The sequence below is a fragment of the Vipera berus genome (genome assembly GCF_964194415.1).
Source record: "Vipera berus genome assembly, chromosome: 3".
Classification (NCBI taxonomy): Eukaryota; Metazoa; Chordata; class Lepidosauria; order Squamata; family Viperidae; genus Vipera; species Vipera berus.
The window spans coordinates 35133986-35155482 of record NC_138204.1 but is presented as its reverse complement, the minus strand read 5'-3'; the positions used below and the strand labels follow the sequence as shown (position 1 = coordinate 35155482).

Here is a 21497-nt window from a genome sequence, read left to right as displayed (position 1 = left end):
AAACAGAGAATCTAGAGCAAATTGTTCTTGCATTTGGCTGTTTAACTAGCAAGATTGCTTTATCTATGCCTCTGGGAACCAATTAACATAGAGTGCTTGCATTCTTCCTTAGAGGCAATTAGGACCAACTGTGACGGAATCTTAAACCCTAAGGATTATTTTTTATATATAATTAATTTTAAATTAGCTTTCTAATAGTATCATATTTTAGCACAACTAGTTACTCTGGTTTTCAATGACCAAAATGAAAATAATGCTAACCTACTGCATTGGAATAGCCTATAATTATTGCACTCTCCAAGTCTCAGCATTTTTTTTTAATTTAATCCTTTTAAGAGAGAAAAAAAATCCTTCTGGCAAGATGTGACAATGTAAAACAGAAGACTGGCAGATAAAAAAAATTAAATGTTCCAGATTTTCTTTATTCCAAATGTTGTCTTCCACCCCCCCCAAGAAGAGGATTTATTTACATCTATGGGAAGCTTCAATCTAGAAATTCAGTCTGAAGACATTTCAGTCAAATCACTCCTTCAAAATGAATCTTTGAATCAACTTGGTCCATTGAATCAGGCACAGCTTAAAGATTTAGCAAATTTTTCTGCATTAAATCAACTTATATTAAATCAATTTATACCAGTTTATAAATCCTCAGTAAGACCACACTTGGAATATGGCATCCAGTTTTGGTCACCACAATATAAAAAACATGTTGAGACTCTAGAAGGAGTGCAGAGAAGAGCAACAAAGATAATTAGAGGACTTGAAGCTAAAGTATATGAAGAATGGTTGCAGGAATTGGGTATGTCTAATTTAATGAAAAAAGGACTAGTGGTGATATGATACCAGCATTCCAATATCTCAGGGGCTGCCACAAAGAAGAGGGAGTTAAGCTAATTTCCAAAGCACCTGAAGGCAAACAAGAAGCAATGGATGAAAACTAATCAAGGGGAAAACCAACCTAGAACTAAGGAGAATTTCCCTGATAGTTAAAACAATTAATCAGTGGAAAGATTTGCCTCCTGAAGTTGTGGATGCTCCAGTAATAAAGGTTTTTAAGAAGAGACTGGACAACTATTTGTTTGCTGCTTGAGCAGGGGGATTGGACTAGATGAAGACCTCCAAGATCCCTTCCAACTCTGTTATTCTGAATCACAATCCTGAATTGAAAAGATTTGATGAAAATCATGTCAAAATAAATCTAGCTGATTCAATAATTCAAACGAACTCAGAAATTTTAGTTGGATCAATACTTCTCTATTTTTTTGTTTGAAAGTATGAAAGGCCATAGAGCAGGGGTGTCAAACTCAATTTCATTGAGGGCCGCATCAGCATTGCGGTTGCCCTCAAGGGCCAGGGTGGGCATGGCCTACTGGGTGGGCGTGGCTAGAATGCATATGGCCTACTGGGTGGGCATGGCCAGCTCTACATCGTTGGCATCAAGGGTGCCTATGGGGGCCTGGGCAGGAGTGGGACAGATCTGAGGGTCTCTGGCAGAAGGAGGGTCTCTGGGCCAGGGCCAAGGCAGTGGGGGCCGTTCCCTCACTGTTTCCAGGATGGCTTCGCGGGCCGCATGAAACCACTTCGCGGGCCGGATCCGGCCCCCGGGCCTTGTGTTTGACATGTCTGCCATAGAGGCTTCATAACCTACAATTGATGAAGGTACCTATTTTAATGAGAAGCAGTGTAGTAACTGTTGATCATAAGGGGAAAAAATCCAGAATCAAAACAGGCAGTATCTTTATTGGACCAACTAAAGTTGTACAAAAGTGTTGTTTACGTAGTAGAAATTAGTAACATATTGATATAATTTCGCTTTGTCCAGAGCAGCCCAAGATCCGACTTCCACGCTACTTAAGAGAATTGTACCTGAGGACTGTGGGGGATATGATAAACCTCTTGATCCCATTCTGGGTATGTGAATCAGAATCTCTTTGCAATTATTTCTGCTCTTTTGGCCTTGTCTGAGGAAGAGTTTGTAAATTCTGCCATTTATTCTGGAGCTCAAGGCAGCACACATGGTGTTTCCTGCTGTTTTCCCCAGACACTATGCACTATTTGGAACAGGGAGTGAGTGAGAGAGACAGCACAAGAGGCCCAAGGTCACCCAGTGAGCTTCCATAGCTGTAGATGGATTTAGAACCATCTGGGTCTTCCTGCTCCCAGTAAAGCAATTTAACCATTACATTACATCACATGAACATCACTGAAGAGACAAATGTGAACAGAGAGTAGCATCACCTACACCAGGGCTTTTCAACCTTTTCACCCATTGTACCACTTTGAGGATATGGCAACATCTGAGTACCACCAGTCGCCTAGCAAGTGTCAAAAACTTGATGACCAAAAAAAAAAGGAAAAAAGTGATGAACTACAGGTAGTCCTCGAATTACAACAGTTCACTTAGTGACTGTTCGGAGTTACAATGGCACTGGAAAAAGCCACAGCCGAGCAAGACACCTGCCTGCCGGCCTGGCAGTGCTTTTCCTTCTGTCCGAGGTTTTCATTGTGAGCATTTCTGTTGAGGATTGGCAGTGGTGGTGGGGTGGTGGTGGTGGTTTGGCTTTTATCCCCCCCCCCACACACATCTGCTGGGTGGTTGCAGCAGGTTTTGGTCACTTCACATGACCCTGGGAAACTGTGACCATCATAAATATGAATCAGTTGCCAAGCATCTGAATGTAAATCACAAGACCCTGGAGATGCTGCAACATTACAGCTGATTGGCACTTCTTCTGGGCTCAGAAGCGCCAGGATCAGCGCCGAGCTCCAGCTGGAGCCTGGCGCTGATCCTGGCACTTCCACTGAGCCCTGACAGCCCTGCAGCTCCATCCATCTCTCACTCAGGATTGTGCGGTGCTGCCACTGGTTCAGCTCATTCCCCTCCCCTGCTACCACTTTTCTAGGATGGTTGTGTACCACCTGCCAGGTGCCAATGTACCATAGGTGGTACCCGTACCACTGGTTGAAAAGCCCTGACCTACACAAAAAAGTGAGTTGTAGCAAATGGGATTTCATTGGGCAAAATAGAATTAGAGAAGAAGGAATTGACCTGATTTAAGTTTTGGAAATAATCTAATTGCCCTTGAAGATGTCTAGTTGAATGAGAGGAAACCTAATAGGCTAGAATTCAGAGGAGCAAGTTAGGTCTACAGGCAGAATGCTACACAAGCTATGAAATCCTAAGGTAATGCCCAAATTATTCTTCTGACCGTCTGAATAACTGACAAGTTTTAGCTTCATAAAAGCATTTGATTTGTATCTTGCCAGTCTTGTGAAAGCTTTCATTTCTTAGCAGTTGATCTCTGAATACTGAAATGTATCCTCTTTTACCTAACAGAATCTCCCTTGTTAAAAGGAGCTTACCATCTACACTCAGAAAGCACAAGCAGTATTTTTTAGTCAAGTAATGGAGTAGAAGGTTATACAGTGTCTAAAATAGCTCTCTGCCAAAAATAGGAAGCCATGTGGATTAGCACAGAGAGGCTTTGAAAGGGGTATAGCACTCCATGCATTTCCTTGGTTCTTGGTTATTTGCAGACGGAATCATCTATGGACCTAGACTCCTCTCTTCAAAGAGCAGCTGCAGCTCCAGCTTCATTGGACTCACATTTGTATTAATATTAGCTAACCTTTATTTTGTTATTGATGTTGTTGTTTATAGCTTAGAACGTCGGAGTTCTAGGGAAAGTTTTTTCACCATTATTTTATCTAGATATAGATTTCAGAGCATGATACAGTAAGAAAAAGAGATTACACAATTTCATTACAGTCTGTCATCATTATCAGTGCATAGCATGCATGAAGTACAAATACAGAGTTTATCACTTATTTGCAGATAAGAAAGTCTGCAGAAGTCTCTTGGTAGGCTATATAAATTAGTACATAAACTTTAGCTATAACATCTCATCCAAGCAATCAGGAAGGAGCAATAAAAATGCATATATCAATGTAAAATGCATTATCAAGAAAAACAAAACCAAACATCTTGGTGGTTCTATAATCACAGTAACAAATATATTCATTAAAGTGGGTGTTGTTAAGTCTTCTACCTAACAAAGTACATGGGAGTTCAACATCAAACAGTAATAAAGTATTTAAAAACCTTAGCAACAAACACAAATATTTCACAAGCCAGAGACTTGCTTAATTCCAGAAAAGCTCTGAGCAGTTTTCAGATGAAAGTAAAATAGAAAAAAAATAGAAGAAGAGGCAACCAACCTCCTAAACCTAGCTTCCATCCATTTCTCAGCCACAGAAAACAATTTTGGCAAATAGAGAGTCAGTTTGGTCTAGTGATTAAGACACCAGGCTAGAAAATGCTCCATGCTAGGACATGAGTGAAACTGCATTGATGTATCTTAATGTTGGGCAGAGATAGACAGGGACAGGTACTTCCTCAAATATTAGTGTCCCAAGCCATTTAAGGCTTTAAATCACCAGAAATGTTTGGGAAGGTAATGAGTTTTTTCTGTGAAATTGATGTTAAATTATTTCTGTATTCTCCATGCTGAATTTTGCAGTAGAGGATGCCTTTTACTTATCTAAACAGGGCATCCCTATGAACAAGTCCTTCCCCCATCTCCTGACTCACATACAGAAGATTTAAACAAAAACAATGGCTTTCAAGTGATAATATATCAAGAGCTATTGACATCATAGAAATGGAAATGTTCTTGCTTTAAAAATTCAAGACTTAGATATTTCTAAAATAAATGCCTCTCTGTAAGTGTTCCACCTCTGAATGAGCTTATGGAAAATATGTTCCTGGATAATGGAAAATGTGATTCAATATTATAGTTCAATCACAGAGAGTGAAAACAAATTAACTATGGTTTTTGGGTGGAATTTGAATGTATTTTCCCCATGAGATTTTTAGTCTTCTAAAGTAAATTGGCTTCATCTTTGAAACCTCGCCTTAGATATTCTGCTCATTGGTATTTTAATAAGCATTGGCCTACTGTGAATCCTCATTGAAAACTGCAAGCTGCAGAATGCTGTGGTAGGTTAAACTTTGTTTGTAAACCTTAGTTAAATAGAATAATATTTAATATTATCCATTCATTTTCGTGTCCATTTCTTAGGGAAAGCCAAAGCCACAAGTGACCTGGACCAAAGAAAGCCAACCTTTGGACCCCAAACGAGTTGTTATACGCAATACTGAGAAGGATTCTGTATTCTTTATGCGTGCAGCACAACGTAAAGATTCTGGAAAATACCAAATAAGTGTTAAGATCTTAGATGAATTTGAAGATGTGGCTACCTTTGATCTCCTGGTGATTGGTAAGGACAATGAAGCTATGTCAGCTGATAAATTATTTAATATTTGAATGGTATAGATGCTTCTCCATTGAAGCAAGCTTCTCTAAAATGGGAATCCATAAAGTTCAATTTTTTATGGGATCAGCTGTTTCTAGTATAATTGGACATTAGAGGATTGATTGTGATATATTCCTTCTATTATATTCTTCCTTCTATTTACATAATTATTTAAATGAAAAATTTAAATATGAAAGATTAAGAGTTGTTTTTGCTTATATTAAAGCTATACCCCCCCCAAAATGGTTGAAGATGGGGCTAACAGGGAATCTTAGTTTGAAAGAGACACATATTCAGACATTCTTATAGTCCTCGTTTAATGACTATTCAGCAACCATTTGTAGTTACAACAACTGAATGAGAGGTACTTATGACCAGTCCTCAAAGTTCCGATCTTCTCAGCACCCCTGCAGTCCCATGATGGTGATCTGGGCGCTTGGCAACTGGCTCACACATACGATGGTTGCAGCGTTCTGCATCACACGATCATCCTTTCCAGCCTTCCTTGCTGGCTTCCCACAAGCAAATCCAAGGGGAAAGCTGGCCGGGAAGATTGCAAGTCATGCAGGTAAGTTGCTCACACTGTCTCCCATCCAGCAGCAGCCATCCCAACTTAGCCACTTACCTGCCTAGTGACCTCCTTGCAAACCAACCAACAAGGACCAGCAATCGTTGTTTAACAACAGCAACAGGGAGTGTCAGAATTGCCACTGCTAAGCGATGTGGTTACGGGATGTTGAGCTTTACAATTGTTTCACTTAGCAATGGAAATTTGAATCCCAATTACCATTGTTACCTGAGGACTACTTGTCCAGTATTTTGATTTCTGTTGGAATGTGAAGTGAAAGTGAATGCTAAAACAGACAAGAAATTCTATGTTTAATTTTCAGCATCTCCAGAAAGGGTTGGAAAAAACTCTTGACTGTAACTCTAGAGACTGTAACTCCAGTCAGCATTAACAGTATTGGGCTCAAGAAGTCAATGGTGTGACAGTATTTTGTCTTGCTATGTATTCTGGTGTCTCTTTTGCATTAGTCTGTGCTTCAGGAGAAGTATGGTTACACTGTGTTTCTCTCTCTCTCTCTCTAGAAAAGCCAGGCCCTCCTGAGAATCTGAAGGTGGTAGATATTTGGGGCTTTAATGTGGCATTAGAGTGGAGCCCACCCCAAGATAAAGGCAATGCTGATCTCAAGGGCTACAAAGTCCAAAAAGCAGATATGAAGACTCAAGTAAGAGCTATTGAGTGCACAAAAGACAGCCTTTTTTTTAAAGGGGGGGGGGTAAAGAATGGGGGAAACTGGAACTAAAAATCTTGCAAGGATAATGGTGTTTTTATAGCCATCCTTAATACATATGCTTCAAAGGATTTAGCTAACCTATTACTATATCACTTATGATAAGTTTTTACCTTAATCAAAACTTAGAACATTATTTATCAGCTGGTATAAGCCAGCAAATGTCGTTTAGGCCAGGGGTCCCCAACCTTGGCCACTTTAAGGCTTGTGGACTTCAACTCCCAGAATTCCTCAGTCAGCTGGGAGTTGAAGTCCACAAGCCTTAAAGTGGCCAAGGTTGGGGACCTCTGATTTAGGCTATGTCTGCCTAGGCCCTGATTTGACATAGGCTGGAAATAAGGGAAGGAACCATTCTAGAACATTAGAAAGACTTTTCTGATGGATTGCTAATACTTTCCTTTCATTACATAATTTTATTCAAACATTATACAAGTAGTCCTTAGCATACGACTACAATTGGGATCAGAATTTCCATTGCTAAAAGCTGGTTGTTAAGTGAGCCTTGCCCGCATTTGCAACCCTTTTTTGCCATGATTGTTAAGCAAATCACTGCAGTTGTTCTGAATCATGAGGTCATTAAGTGAATCCAGCCTTTTTTGAAATTTCTTACTAGTCTTGATTTTGTTACCATCAATTGATAAGATCTTCTTTGGCATAAAAGTAACTCCCACCTATATAGAATTTGCCCCCAGCTGAATTAGGGTTTGGAAACGAGGTGAGGAAATGAATAAGAATAACGTTACATTACGGAAAATCCCTGGAATAGTTTTTTTAATCTTTTAAAAGTACAATTAATTGGGTCATACCTCGATATGGAAAATGAAGATAAATCATGGTTAAAAAAATAGTACAGTTTTTTTAACTGCTAATCAACCATAGTAAATAACTTTATGAATCAACGTCTATTTAGTCCAGCAGATATATTTCCCTTGGGAATCTTTCTTCAGTCCTCCAGAAATAATAATATGGCAATATAGTTTGCCTTTTAACATATGTTGGTGCTGACTGTCCATTCAAAATCCCTGAGACAGACTTGGTTCCTCAGCTATTTCTTTAAACCTGGGGTTGTGGCATGTTTGGTAGAAATATACTTTGTTATATTTCTATTTGTACATATGTCTTGAGATGTACAATCTCAAACAAAAACATAGATATACTCAGGGCTTTTTTTCTCATAGAATGCTCAGAACGGAGTTCCGGCACCTTTTTTGGATGGAACCTTGTAGGGTAGGCAAGGCAGGTTGTATGACATGTGTGAGTTCCGGCACCTTTTTCTTTTACAAAAAAAGCACTGGATATACTGGATATATATATATCATACAGTTAGCATATATATACTTCTAAGTCAGACATGTCAAACTCATGATGTCACATGATGTCGTGCAACGTATTGGGACTGTTTTGCCATTGCTGGCAATGGGGTGGGTGCGGCTTCCGCATGATGCGTCCAGCCCTGTTCTAAGTAGTAACATGTGAGAGCTGTCTCTTTAACCCCTATATGTAATTTGGGAGTCAAGACTAAATCATTGCTCTTGCCTTTTTTAAAGGTAAAGGTTCCCCCGCACATGCGTGCTAGTCGTTTCCGACTCTAGGGGCCGGTGCTCATCTCCGTTTCAAAGCCGAAGAGCCAGCGCTTGTCCGAGGACATCTCCGTGGTCATGTGGCTGGCATGACTAGACGCCAAAGGCGCACGGAACGCTGTTACCTTCCCACCGTAGTAGTCCCTATTTTTCTACTTGCATTTTTACGTGCTTTCGAACTGCTAGGTTGGCAGAAGCTGGGACGAGTAACAGGCGCTCACTCTGTTACGCGGCACTCGGGATTCGATCCGCCAAACTGCCGACCTTCCGATCGACAAGCTCAGCGTCCTAACCCACTGAGCCACCGCGTCCCTATGCCTTTTTTAGGCCATGCAAAAAACATAACTACTTTTGTGCAAAATGTTGAATTTCCTGAACTGGGTGCTTTAATGTTTAAAGGTCTTTCTGCCTTGTTCCGCAGCAATGGTTCACAGTTTTAGAACATTACAACCATACAAGCTGCACAGTATCTGATCTCATCATTGGCAATAGTTACTCTTTCCGAGTTTTCTCAGAAAATCCTTGTGGTCTAAGTGAAATGCCTGCTGTCACAAAGGATGTAACGCACATAACAAAATCAGGTAAGGCTAATGAAGCATGATAGAAAAGTAGAAAGATCCTGCTGTTTCTTCATTACAGGTGTGGGCAACTTGAGACCTCAGAGGTATAATGGCACTCCAAACTATTCAAGATCCCAGATCTTCCCAGATCAAGCCATTACATTTTGGGAACTGGCAGTACTTTCTTACTGTTTTGAAATGAGAATCAAAAATATAGTAAATCATAAAATATCAGCTCTTCAGGATAGGCCAGGTCAAGACTGGATTACATATTAGCACAAGGATTACAGGATTTGTTGTGGTAGTATGTAATATGTGCCAATAAGGGTGGCGAAGTATGCTTACCTGTCTTCCCTCATTGCATCTGCAAATGATTGCCCAGCAGCCCTGCTTTAATAGATCGGGTCCCTTTTAGATAGGGGGGAATCAGGTTTCTTACAGACTGATGTGAAAAATATTCATAGCATCTGCCACACAAAGTCATTTGACTTTTCTCAAACTTGGAATATGGCTGGGCAGAAATGAGATAAGAGCCCTGTTATATGGGATGATTTCTAGCTGGTTGGTCCTGAGAAAATGGACAGGATCCTTATGGCTAGGGGTTCAGCCACGTGTATTGTTGGTCCATGTCCCTCCTGTTGGTTAAGGCCTCTTGGGAGGTGATATGCAGTTGGATCCAAACTGGTTAATGCCAGTAAATGTTCCCTCTTCTCAACAGCCTATCTTTGGACTCAACAGTTTTAGACAAATTTCATCCAGTCTCTAGCCTTCCCCTTTTAGGGAAGGTTGTTGAGAGAGTGGTTGGGGCTCAGCGATAGAGAGCCCTGCATGAAGCTGATTATCTGAATGCTTTTCAGTCTGGGTTCAGACCTGGTATAGTACCAAAATGATATGGACAAAGCTGATTCCCAGTTTGGGAATCTCCTAGACCACGGCTACTGCTCAGTGAGAAAGTGGTGGCCATGACTAGAAGGGTCTTCACACTGATTCATCCTGTGCACCAATCACATTATTTCCTAGATTAGGAGGCTTTGCTCATAGTCACTCATGCCTTGGTCATTTCTTGTTTGGATTACTACACTGTGCTCTATACAGGGCTGCCCATATGCCTGAAATCCACTTAGATGCTACAATTGGTCCAGAATGCAGATTTGCATTCAGAATTGCAAGTTTCTATTACTATTACCTTATAATAAAAGTAGTAATATTAGTTTGTTAGTATCAATACTATTATTATTAATAATATAATAATATTTTAATACATTTAATTTTAATATATATTTAATATACAGTATTTATTAAATATATTAAATAATATGGTAATATTAATGGTAGAAGGACTCACTGGAGAAGAGCTTAATGCTGGGAAAGGTTTAGGGCAATAGAAGAAGGGGACGACAGAGAATGCGGTGGCTGGATGGAGTCACTGAAGCAGTAGGTGTGAGCTTAAATGGACTCCAGAAGATGGTAGAAGACAGGAAGGCCTGGAGGAACGTTGTCCATAGGGTCGCGATGGGTCGGACACAACTTCGCAGCTAACAACAACAACAGTATTTTCCAAAGCACCAGAGGGCAGGACAAAAAACAATCAAGGAGAGAAGCAACCCGGAATTAAGGAGAAACTTCCTAACAGTGAGGACAATTAACCAGTGAAACAGCTTGCCATCAGAAGTTACAGGTGCTTTATCACTGGAAGTTTTTAAGAAGAGACTGGACTTATCTGAAATGGTATAGGGTGTCTTGCTTGAGCAGAGGGTTGGACTAGAAGACCTCTAATATCCTTTCCAGCTCTATCCTGATTAAACACTATTCATGATTTTGGTTTCCAAGTCTGGACTACCTGGAAGGGCTAACATCAATCCTGCAAGTCTGAATGCGCTTTCCTCTTTTCATGAGAATTAGGGAAGGTTTTTGTCTGAGATCTTTTCTCAGGTTACGGTTCTGCTCTGGATTCAGGTTCTTTTATCTGGCTATTATCTTTATAGCAGCTCTCCTCAAGTACCAGTTCCTCAATGTTAATGCTGGGCATTTTACAGTCCAGGGGCTATTCCAGTCTGGCCCATGGAGCCGGGTGGTGGCAGAGGGGCATCAGCGTAAGTGTGTGTGGAGATTGGGTGCTGTTGGTGGGGTGGGACATTGTCAGTGGGGGTGGGCTGGTGTCACAGTGAGGGTGGGGCAGCAGCCCTGTACAACAATCCCAGTTTTTCATGTGGCCCTTGGGGGGGGAAAATTGTCCACCGCTGTTGAGGGTCATTCTTCTATCCATTATATTGCTGACTCTTATATTAAACTGAATGGTTATTTTGAATTTCTTTCTCGTACCTTTTTCCCCAGGTCTGAGTCTCTTTCTTGCCTTAGCTGTTTTTGCATACCCTTTTCAGGGTTATCTGTGCACACCTCTAAGTTAAAGAACCCCCAAATTCATCTGCAGAATCCCCAATTCTTTAAAACTTTTGGCCCCTTCTTTATAAATGAGTAATTTATTCTCATTTTTACATTGTTGCCCTCATCCTCAATGAAAGATTACCTGCCCCCACTTTCTGATAAATTACTTTCTGATTCAGAAGATCTCAGAATAAGGTCTTCCTGTTTTTGTAGGAATCGTGTACAAACCAGAGAAGTTCTGTAGCCGGGATTTCTGTGAAGCTCCCAAATTCACTCAGCCACTGATAGACAGAACCACCACCCAGGGCTATAGCACCCAGCTCGTCTGCTGTGTCCGAGGCTTCCCAAAGGTGGGTTCTGTCATGGGATGGGATGCCTACTGGACTGCAACAAGATAGGATACCATAGCAGGTATAGGAAGGGTGGTGAATGGAGATAACTACCGTAATCTCTTTTGCCCTTAAAAAGAAAGATGGATTTGTTAAGTCTCTTTCTTACTGCTGATCTATAATGCTTTGTTGTGTATTATTTAACCTACATTTACACAATGGTGTGTTTATTTTTGTAAAGGTTTTCATCACAATTTTCATTTTAAAATATCAACTTTTCCCCCCAAATGTTTATTTCTAAATATTCTCCCTCAGAACATAGGATTCTCAATATATCTACCTAAATTATATAAATAAATCTTGCCAATACTTTATTGAATTGAGAACCGGATCACTGCACTGTACCAATGCAGGAAATGTAATAGTAATGGTTAGCTATATTTCAATCCTCAGATTAGATTATATCCTCATGTTCTTCATATCAGACCTTGCAAAAGTCAAATTCCCCAAGCATCAGACTCAGTAGTGTCAGCTTCCCATTACCCTCCGCAAGCCCATATTTGCTTACACTGAAAGAGATGCATCCTACTCTCCAACCACAAATTCCACCTCTTCTAAAATTTTATGAAGCAAAGTGATGTAAAAGACAAGTTTAAATAGTTGTAGACAAAATGTCTGACTTCCTGAATACCTGACAGTTTTTTCCAGAATTATAGTAGCTATAGAATTCAGATAGATATGTAGTAGTTATACAGCAAATAGGGGGTCAATGATGCAAACTACAATAATACTGGAAGATAACTTGTATAAATTAGCCTCACTGAATGCAGACAAGGGAGTAACGAATAGAAAAAGTAATGAAGAGAAATAGTTTACAGTATATACCTATGCTAACTACTGGGGAGCTTAGGCTAACTACTGGGGAGCTGCATTTTGAGATATTTATGCACTTTGGTGCCTTTACTTGATTTTAGCCCAAAGTGATCTGGATGAAAAACCAAAGGGAGATTCAAGAAGATCCAAAATATCTAGTGCACATGGACCAGGGGATTTGCTGTCTAGAAATCCGCAAGCCTAGCCCTTTTGATGGTGGTATCTATACATGCAAAGCTGTGAACCCTTTTGGTGAAGCCTCTGTAGATTGCAAATTGAATATAAAAGGTATGTACCGTATGTATTTCATCTCTTGTTTGCATTTGAATGCTTTGTTGCAATTCCAATAAATAAAGTTGTGGAACCTCTGAATGATTTCCCTAGAGACTTACAATTCTTTGTGTGTAGAAATTTCATGCATTATCATAAAGAAGGGGCAAAATACAAAAAAGGCTACATTAAATAGTGATTACCCAGTGAAGAGATCCTAATATATTATAATCATTAAACTGAACCAAAGGGATAAAATGTTGACATGTTTCCAAAGTTTACTAGATAGAATTGAAATCCAGTGATCTGCCATCTATTTATTTGATTCCTGCAGTTACTTCCTTCTAGGACATGTCCAGAATTACTAACTTACATGGCAGTTAGTAGTTCCAGGAAAGATGACCTCACATACAAAGAATATTTCTTAATTTCCCAAGGAAGCATTATATGGCAAGTGAGAGTATGGTGGTACCAGTCTTTAATATAAAATAGGAGTTGCCAATTGTTGCCAGCCAACTAAGCAAAATTTAACTTCTTGCACAACTTTTTCAACTATTCTTTTAAACTGCTTTTTGGCGGAACAGAGTGTTGGACTCTCTCAATTATTTATATATTTATTGGTTTGGATTATATGCTGCTCTATGTACAAAGACTCTAAGAGACTTAGAATATATCAACATAATAAGATTAGGATTTTTAAATTTCATAACGATGGACTTAATCTAGTGTGCCACTATTCAGGGTTAGCATGATCCTCATTTATTGCCAGAAACCTTTCTGAAGAGCCATGTAATGTAACAGGAAAGGAATGTGGTCCAGATAGTTGGAGGGAAGGCTGTTCCAAAAGAGGAGCCTGCCTCTAAAAAGTTCAAATATGGGTCCCTCCGTACGACATTCTTCTATAAGGCCTCTCTGTCAGATCATATAATATTGGGTGGATTTAACTCAGAAAACTAACTTGGAAACTAACTTGCAGCCATCGCGGCTTCTGTAGTACATAATAATATTACATTGGACAAACTTTGTGTGTCTTTAACAACCTGGAGACTCATTTTCAGAAAGTATTCAATGGAAACCCCATGCGGAGCAAATTGCAGCAGTCCAGTTGTAATTTGCTCTGCATGGAGTTCCAGTCTGCAACTAGTGTACAAGATGTAATTGTACAAAGCCCCCCTCTCCCCGCTGCCAGTCATAACCTTCACTTACTGTTCAAGCAGGAAACTTGATTTCAGGAGGATCACTAGATTGTGAACTAAGTTCTTCCAGTGAAGCCTAGCCTCAGATTCATCTGACTTTGGGATCCATAGCCATTTGCTGGGATTCAGGATCTGCCTATTTCCACCATTAGTCTCCAGGCACTGGATCAAGACATGAACTGCATCTTCTATCTACATTAGAGTGGAAATATATAAGTGGATATCAACCACGAATGATGAAATTTCATCTGGTGGCTTTGTGTAGATATTAAACAGCAGAAGGAGAGGACTGAGCCTGAATACTCCATAATAGATTGTTTGAGGGTTTGCCCTCTCCCCATCATAATTAACTCTTAAAATAGGAGTTGTTGTTTTTGCAAGAGATGTGGATGGGAGACTGTAGGTGAGTTTTTCTAAAGCCTTTATACTGTAACTCCAAGTATTAATTGACGTATTTTATGTCATGCAAGCAGATTTGGGCAATCTGTTTCATCCAGATTTTTGGAACTATGACACTTGCAAGCCTTAACAATTGCCAAGATTAAAGTGAATTGTAATTCATAGAATATGAAGGATACCAGATTGCCCATTCCTGCTGGTAGGATTGGCACAAGATATCTTGTTTCTCCTCCTCACCCATCTGCTTTGGTTCCTATCACCTTAATTGCTTACAGCAACTATATCTCATTCACCTCATCCCCAAATCAGAATTTCTGCTGCTGTACAGACAACAGTTCAGATATACTCCCAGGACTTTATTTGCAATCCATTATTCTAGGAAAATGAAAAAAAGAGTGGATGATTGTTTTCTAAGTAGTGGATCAGAACAGTAGTATCTTTTCTGATTTGCTGCATGAGCAATGTGACTTGCAGTAACTTACTGGAAGGCCAATGTTGATGTCATACTAGCTTGGTTCGTGGTGTTCAACTAGAATTTACTAGGATTTGATAAGTGTTAGGAAATTCCATTTATGGATTTCTGCTCCTTCTTGATGCCCTCTGGTTGTTTGCTTGCAGATGTTTTATTACCGAATTAGGTTACATCATTATGCATGGATGAAGTTACCTAGTTGGGTAATAAAGTGTCTGTATACAAACACAAGCTCAGAGAGCACCAAGAACGCCACAGTTTAACTCCACAGTTCAGTCCTGAGCTACAGAAATTCTCTTTTACAATATTGAAATTCCATCGAGCAGAGAAGAGACCTCGGTCAGTATGTAGAAATACACACATGTACACCCAGCAATATACAATAATATTTCCCAGCTAAGATAAAGTATGTGCATGTCTTCCCTTGGGAATCAGAATAATGAAATAACATGTTGCATCTGATCAAATTTCAAGTCTAAGAAACTCCACAGACAGGCAGTGTTTCTCCAATAGGATCTCTTTTAAGTCTAATTATGCGGTTGAAATATTGATTTCTCTAATGTTCTATAATTGGCAAAGAAACTCCTGTCTGCCAGTTGACTGGCTTTCATCTATAATAGCTCTAGCCCAGGTTAATATTTCCAATATATTACCAGCATGCAATTTTTTCTTTCAGATCTCTTTTGTTTAACCTCAGTTTGAGAAGTAAACATCTCCAAGTGAACGCTTAAACCTTATGGCATCTTTCTGTACAATAGCCTTTGTATTTTTCTAGTTCTTTTTATCTTTACTAAAGTCAAGCTTGTTCCATCATTAATATTGCCAGGAGGGCAAAAGACCCACATTGTACAAAGGGATCTGAATGGGTCAAAATCTTAGATACTAGTTCATGATGTTTCTGTTATGTCTGCAGTTCCAGAATGATGATATCTGGGAAATGAGATGAAGAACAAGGTAGGATGAACTGTCACTTAAGTCAGTTGGAGATCATTAGTTATCAAGCTTCCTGCAAGCTTCAAGAATCCATCTTAGACCTGATAACAATCCTGGACCACTAATGTACTTATGTTGGTGCATTAAGTTCTCTGAGGCAAAAACTGAAAAATGCAAAATTATTATTTTATATAAAACTAATAGATTACTCCCTATCCTGGAATATCTTTGAAAAATCATAAAGTCCTGATAGCATGTTTATATACACCATTTACTAGTTAATTGATAAAACAATGATCAGCCATCTGTTGTTTTAAAAACAGATCTAGCTCTTCTTTTTTGAATCACATGGTCACATCTTGTGATAAATCTCATTTATCAAGATGAATTATAGTCCTCCTACTCTAGTTTACTGTCAAGAAAGATAAGGGTCATTTTTTAATGTAAAGGCAATCAGATCTAAATTCTTTGCTTCATTTTTTTAAAGTATAATAGCATGAACAGATATTGGAGGGAATTTGGATTACATTTGTAAGTCTCCTCATCTTATATAAGGATCAAATTTATTTTTATGTGCATGTAAGAAAGATTTCAGGGACGCGGTGGTTCAGTGGGTTAGGACGCTGAGCTTGTCGATCAGAAGGTCGGCAGTTTGGCGGGTTGAATCCTGAGTGCCGCGTAACAGAGTGAGCGCCTGTTACTCGTCCCAGCTTCTGCCAACCTAGCAGTTCGAAAGCACGTAAAAAATGCAAGTAGAAAAATAGGTACCACTACGGTGGGAAGGTAACAGCGTTCCGTGCACCTCTGGCGTCTAGTCATGCCGGCCACATGACCACGGAGACATCCTCGGACAAGCGCTGGCTCTTTGGCTTTGAAACGGAGATGAGCACCGGCCCCTAGAGTCGGAAACGACTAGCACGCATGTGCGGGGGAACCTTTACCTTTTTAAGAAAGATTTCAGTTAGATCAAAGACATGAATGTATACAATAGTGGGGAAGAAAATGTTTATCTCATAATCAGCTGTAGCTAAGTGAGCTCTAGCCACATACTTGTGATTTTTGTACTTGTCTGTAAAGAAAGATATTCTTTATCTTAACTATTTCCTTCCCTCTCTCTCAACCAGATCTTGCAAAATTCTCTTCTGGGTTCTCAGCTCGGGAGAGTCCTTTACGGTTCCTAGATGGGATCTGCAGCTTGGAAATAATTTTACCACTGTGGATTTTCAAAAGCAGAAAGTTCACCTGCGGCTGCACTGGCTCTATAAATAGCAACTACATGTTTCCTGTAATACCAAGATTGTCATCTATGCCTCTTGATATTTAGCCCTGCAGAACAAATACTGAATAAAGAAATATATGTTATGAGAATGAAATGATTCCTGTAGAGAATTCAGAGGAGGGGGGGGGGCAGGAGTGCTCCTATCAACCTTTCCCAACCTTGTGTTCTTCAGTGTATTGGACTTGCTATTAAGGTTAGGGAAGGCTATTCTGATTCATTACTACTCAGTGACTATGTTCCTTTTCTTTCTGTTGTCATTACTATCTAACATTAAGCCAGGATTTTTACCACCAATTTCATTTCAAAATGACTCTAGGTGGCTTACAGCATAATAAACATTAAAATCATTTACTATAAAATGACAGAACAGACAAAATAAAATAATTAACACTAGATGGAAAAGGAGGGAGCCAGATAAATGGATTGGGGGCAGGTGGAATTAGATTTTAATTAGTCAACCACCTCCAATGTAAAATTTCCCCCTATCGGGCTCCAAGCCATCTGGCAGAACCAGGTTTTATGGCTCTCACAAAAAGTCAGGAGGGTGGGAGACAATCTCACCCCAGGGTATGAGATGTTCCAAAAAGCAGGAGTCACAACAGAGAAGGCTCTTCTGTTAGACCCTGCCAGCCAAAATTCCTTGATCAAAGGGAGCTGTAGTATGCCCTCTCTGCTGGCACAGGTGGGAGGGAGAGTCCCACTGGCATGAGACAGTTCTTCAAGTACTCTGGACCCATGCCACAAAGGGCTTTATAGGTGACTACCAACATCTTGAATTTCACCAGAAGCAAATTACCATGCAGTGCAGCTCATGAGCAGTAATATAACATGAACCAGCCTAGGGGCCCCAGGAACTACTTGTACCACTTCACTCTGGGCCAGCTGTAGCTTCTGAACGCTCTTCAAGGCTAGCCCCATGTAGAGTGCATTACAATAGTTTAAACATGAGAATATCAGCTTGGCTTGCAAATGACACTGTATAGAATGGCTAAATGTACACCTAACATTAGGACGAAATCAGCCAATTACTGTCTTAGCAATCATAGGCATCTATGAGCATAAGGGAAACAAATGTTGGAACATGTGAAGACATCAGATAAATGTCATACTGTAACTTATATAGTTGTGTCAGATATAAGGGCACAAGCATGCAATGAGCGTGTTTGCATGATAATGTCATGGTTTGTGGTTTGTTGCAGAACCACTGGCAGTATGCGTAACTAGGCATATATAAGTATAGTAAATATAGTGGATATAGGTTTTTTTTCTTGCCATATTCTATAAATTAATTTAAACAGTAAAACAGAAGCAAAAGCTTTCATCATTAGCCTCTGATATTACCTGGTGAGTAGGAGTGAATTGCCATAAAGCAGGGTCTGATCTGTGTCAGAAACCAACTTGGTTTTCAGTTAAATTAATTTTCAGATTTGTATTTCCTGTTATATTGTATAAACTAACATAGGATTATTGTATAATCTTCTGAAAATTGTTTGGCTTTTCGTTCTACAATATGGCATGATCTATATACAAAATACATGTACATTTATGTCCCTAGTCAACATAGTCTAATGTCACCACAAGCTTTTCTTATACAGTTATTCATAAAAGATTACACAGTTAAAGCAACATCACACCTCCTTTTTTAACACACCTTTATTAAATTTCAAAAGAAGATAAAATACAAAACAACAAAATAAGAGTGGGGGAAAGGGAGTCAAAAGGGAAGAAGTAAAAGAAAGGGGAGAAATGGGGGAAATGGAGAGGAATATTTTTTTTAAAAAAAAGAAAGAAAGATTTTTGACATATACAATAAACAGTTGTACAATATTTATTAAAACTAATACTCTATTAAAAATAAAACATTGCTATTTTTTATAAAACACATGCACACCAGTGCTAAGATTATATAAACTTGTTCAGTAAATTTGTCACATGAACAGTGACAGACTTGAAGATATCTAAAATAAATCCTTTGGTACTTGTGAATTAAATCTTCAGTTGGTTTTTCATCCACAAACCTTTTTGCTTATTAATATCATAGAATTCAAGTAACAACTCATCTTTTGAAAAATAAGAAGCAGCAATGTTTTTTTTTCCTGGTTTTACAGCCAGGAAAATGTAGATGAATTCTATTCAGTTAACTGAAATTATAGACATGGCATTTAGTAATTTCCAAATATGTGGGGATAGTAATTATAGTACTAAAACTCTCCCAGAGTATGCTACGCCTCCCAAGAATCTGGCATCTCCAGTTTCCTCACACGATAAAAGGTACCGAGTTGGAGAAAGCTAAAAATCTGTAGTAGCATTCCTTAGTTCCTGTCTTCTATCTGTGTTGAGATACAAACATCCCAAATTTCCAACCAGATAATAGAGGATGGTGGCAGCCCTGTCCTATCTGGAATCAATGGTAGAAATGTAAATCAAATAGCAAAGTTTGTGGTCTGAAATTATAGGGTAGCTATCAGTTTTCTCCCTCGATTTGCCATGCATTGGATCCTTAATTGCAGAATAACTATGTCACTAATGAGCTTCCCTGAGCACAAAACCACAAACCAAAGCCTTTCTGTTTTGAATTGGAGCCAATTTTAAACTTTCCGTTTAAAAACCTACTACTGCAATGAATCATACAGAAATGAGATACACAACTGATAAAATTTTCATGATAAAAATTCAGCAGAGGAAGTTAATAAGTATATCTAGAAAATTATCCAACCTAATTAGTGCAGGTTTGCATCCCACCAGGCTCAAGGTTGACTCAGCCTTCCATCCTTCCGAGGTAGGTAAAATGAGGACCCAGATTGTTGGGGGCAATAAGCTGACTTTGTAATAATGCCGCTTGGGGTGTGTGTGTGAAAGCCCTAACAAGCAGGCATATACATAGAATGAAGGCTACTGCTAAGCTTGTAAGCCGCCCTGAGTCTTCGGAGAAGGGCGGGATATAAATGGAATAAAAATAAAAATAAAAATAAAAAATAATGTTCTAATTTTTGAACATTTCTGATGCAAATCCATACCTATGATTCTCCATAATATTCTCATGATATATAATTGTTCCAATATTTTTTAGGTTGAGTAGCAGACTTTTCTGAATTAGGCAGACTATCAGTTATTTTAATATACTATTTCGTTGTAGGGACCAGTTTGCTTGAAATTCCCTGTATGAAAAATCCCCATATTAATGTTAATCCCCATATTAATTAATCCCCATATTAATCCCCATATTAATATGGGTATTTCATTATGGTCACTTGCAATTCCTATACAGAAGGAGAAGCAGATAAATGGCTTCCAACATTACTTCGAGAAACTAGATGACTTGACTAAGAGTGCATACTTAACATACAGTACACAGCCATGTGCCTGACTTCATGTGAAGCAATTTACATAAAGAAATAAAACAATTTATTTTTAATAATAATAAATTTACAAGTAGAGGAAGGAAAATTTTATTTATTAAATTATCATTCACTGTTTCCCACATATCAGCAAAGTCACCTTTACAGAATAAATAATATTCAGCCAAATATTCTGGCTGAAATTTTTTGAGAACATGAGTGAGAACAGCCAAAGGTCTGCCTTGAGACCTCAGAACACCTTTCTGGATCCCCATCGGCATGTTATTTATACAGCTACATTCCACTGTTCATAATGAACTATAAATGTCTTTTGGGCTGCCAGACGGGGACCAAATTCCTCAGGGGGTGAGGAATATGAACTTTTTTGATGGAAAAAGTTAACCCTTGCCTTTATTCCCAGGCAAAAAGTAGGTTGTAAAGGGCAATAGTTGCATTATATTTGTTCTACAAAAAAGGCATTGTTAAATTAATGCAATTATCAAAAAATAAAGCAAACATGTTGACTTTACTGTGATAGATATGGCCTTATCAGTGAACAGATGCAAGCCATACCTTCATCATGCATTAATCCCAAATGGTGAACTTCTATGAATACAGTTTGTTCCAAAGTACAAGACTATGTTGATAAACTCTGTATGGTCCTAACCTCTGTTGAGACAGCATGGATGAAAGAAATAGGACAAGCATCCATAGTCTTTTTCATGACCACACTTTTGGCGATCTCACATATATATTAACTGAATCTGGCAAAGAAGAAAGTTAGAACAGTGTAACATTGAACATGCATGTTACTTGTACAAATGTATTTATTTCTTTGATTTATAGCTTGTCCAGCACCAAAGTGACTCCGGGCAGTATTAAAACTAAAAAGCCAATGTAACAAATTAAAAAAAGAGAATACCAAAACAAACCAAGACAGATCAAACCAAATAGAACAAAAGCAAGCAAAACACGGAACTTCATTGTTATCTTAGCCAGATAAAGCCTGGTCTTACACAATTCAAATCGTTCACATTGTTGAGTCTATTTGTATAAATAAATTCATCTGATTAACATAATTATTTGATTTAGGAAATTGACCTATACATTTTGGCTATTTGAACTGCTTTGAACTGAATGTGCAAATAAATATGTCACTGTGCACATGCACAAAAGGCATTTGAATTGGCCTGAATATAATCATTTTGAAAGCCAGATTAGACAATTGTAATTGACTTGTCACTTCAACTTAGAACTAAATTTGGAAGCACA

At 38.8% G+C, this 21497-nt stretch overlaps 1 protein-coding gene across 2 annotated transcripts in view; it reads left to right on the top strand.

Annotated features, from left to right (window-relative positions):
- Window positions 1-18060, top strand: part of MYBPH (myosin binding protein H) — a 30962-nt gene extending 12902 nt beyond the window's left edge. Inside the window, exons 5-12 of one of the 2 annotated variants that reach the window (XM_081322539.1) lie at window positions 1823-1911; window positions 5082-5280; window positions 6406-6545; window positions 8613-8772; window positions 11350-11486; window positions 12440-12626; window positions 15589-15629; window positions 16733-18058. In XM_081322539.1, the coding sequence (XP_081178665.1) occupies window positions 1823-1911; window positions 5082-5280; window positions 6406-6545; window positions 8613-8772; window positions 11350-11486; window positions 12440-12626; window positions 15589-15599 (923 nt within the window). In that variant the 3' untranslated portion in view covers window positions 15600-15629; window positions 16733-18058. Of the gene's footprint in view, window positions 1-1822; window positions 1912-5081; window positions 5281-6405; window positions 6546-8612; window positions 8773-11349; window positions 11487-12439; window positions 12627-15588; window positions 15630-16732 lie in introns of both variants that reach the window. The other variant, XM_081322540.1, reaches the window with a different exon arrangement.
- Window positions 18061-21497: the final 3437 nt, after the last annotated feature.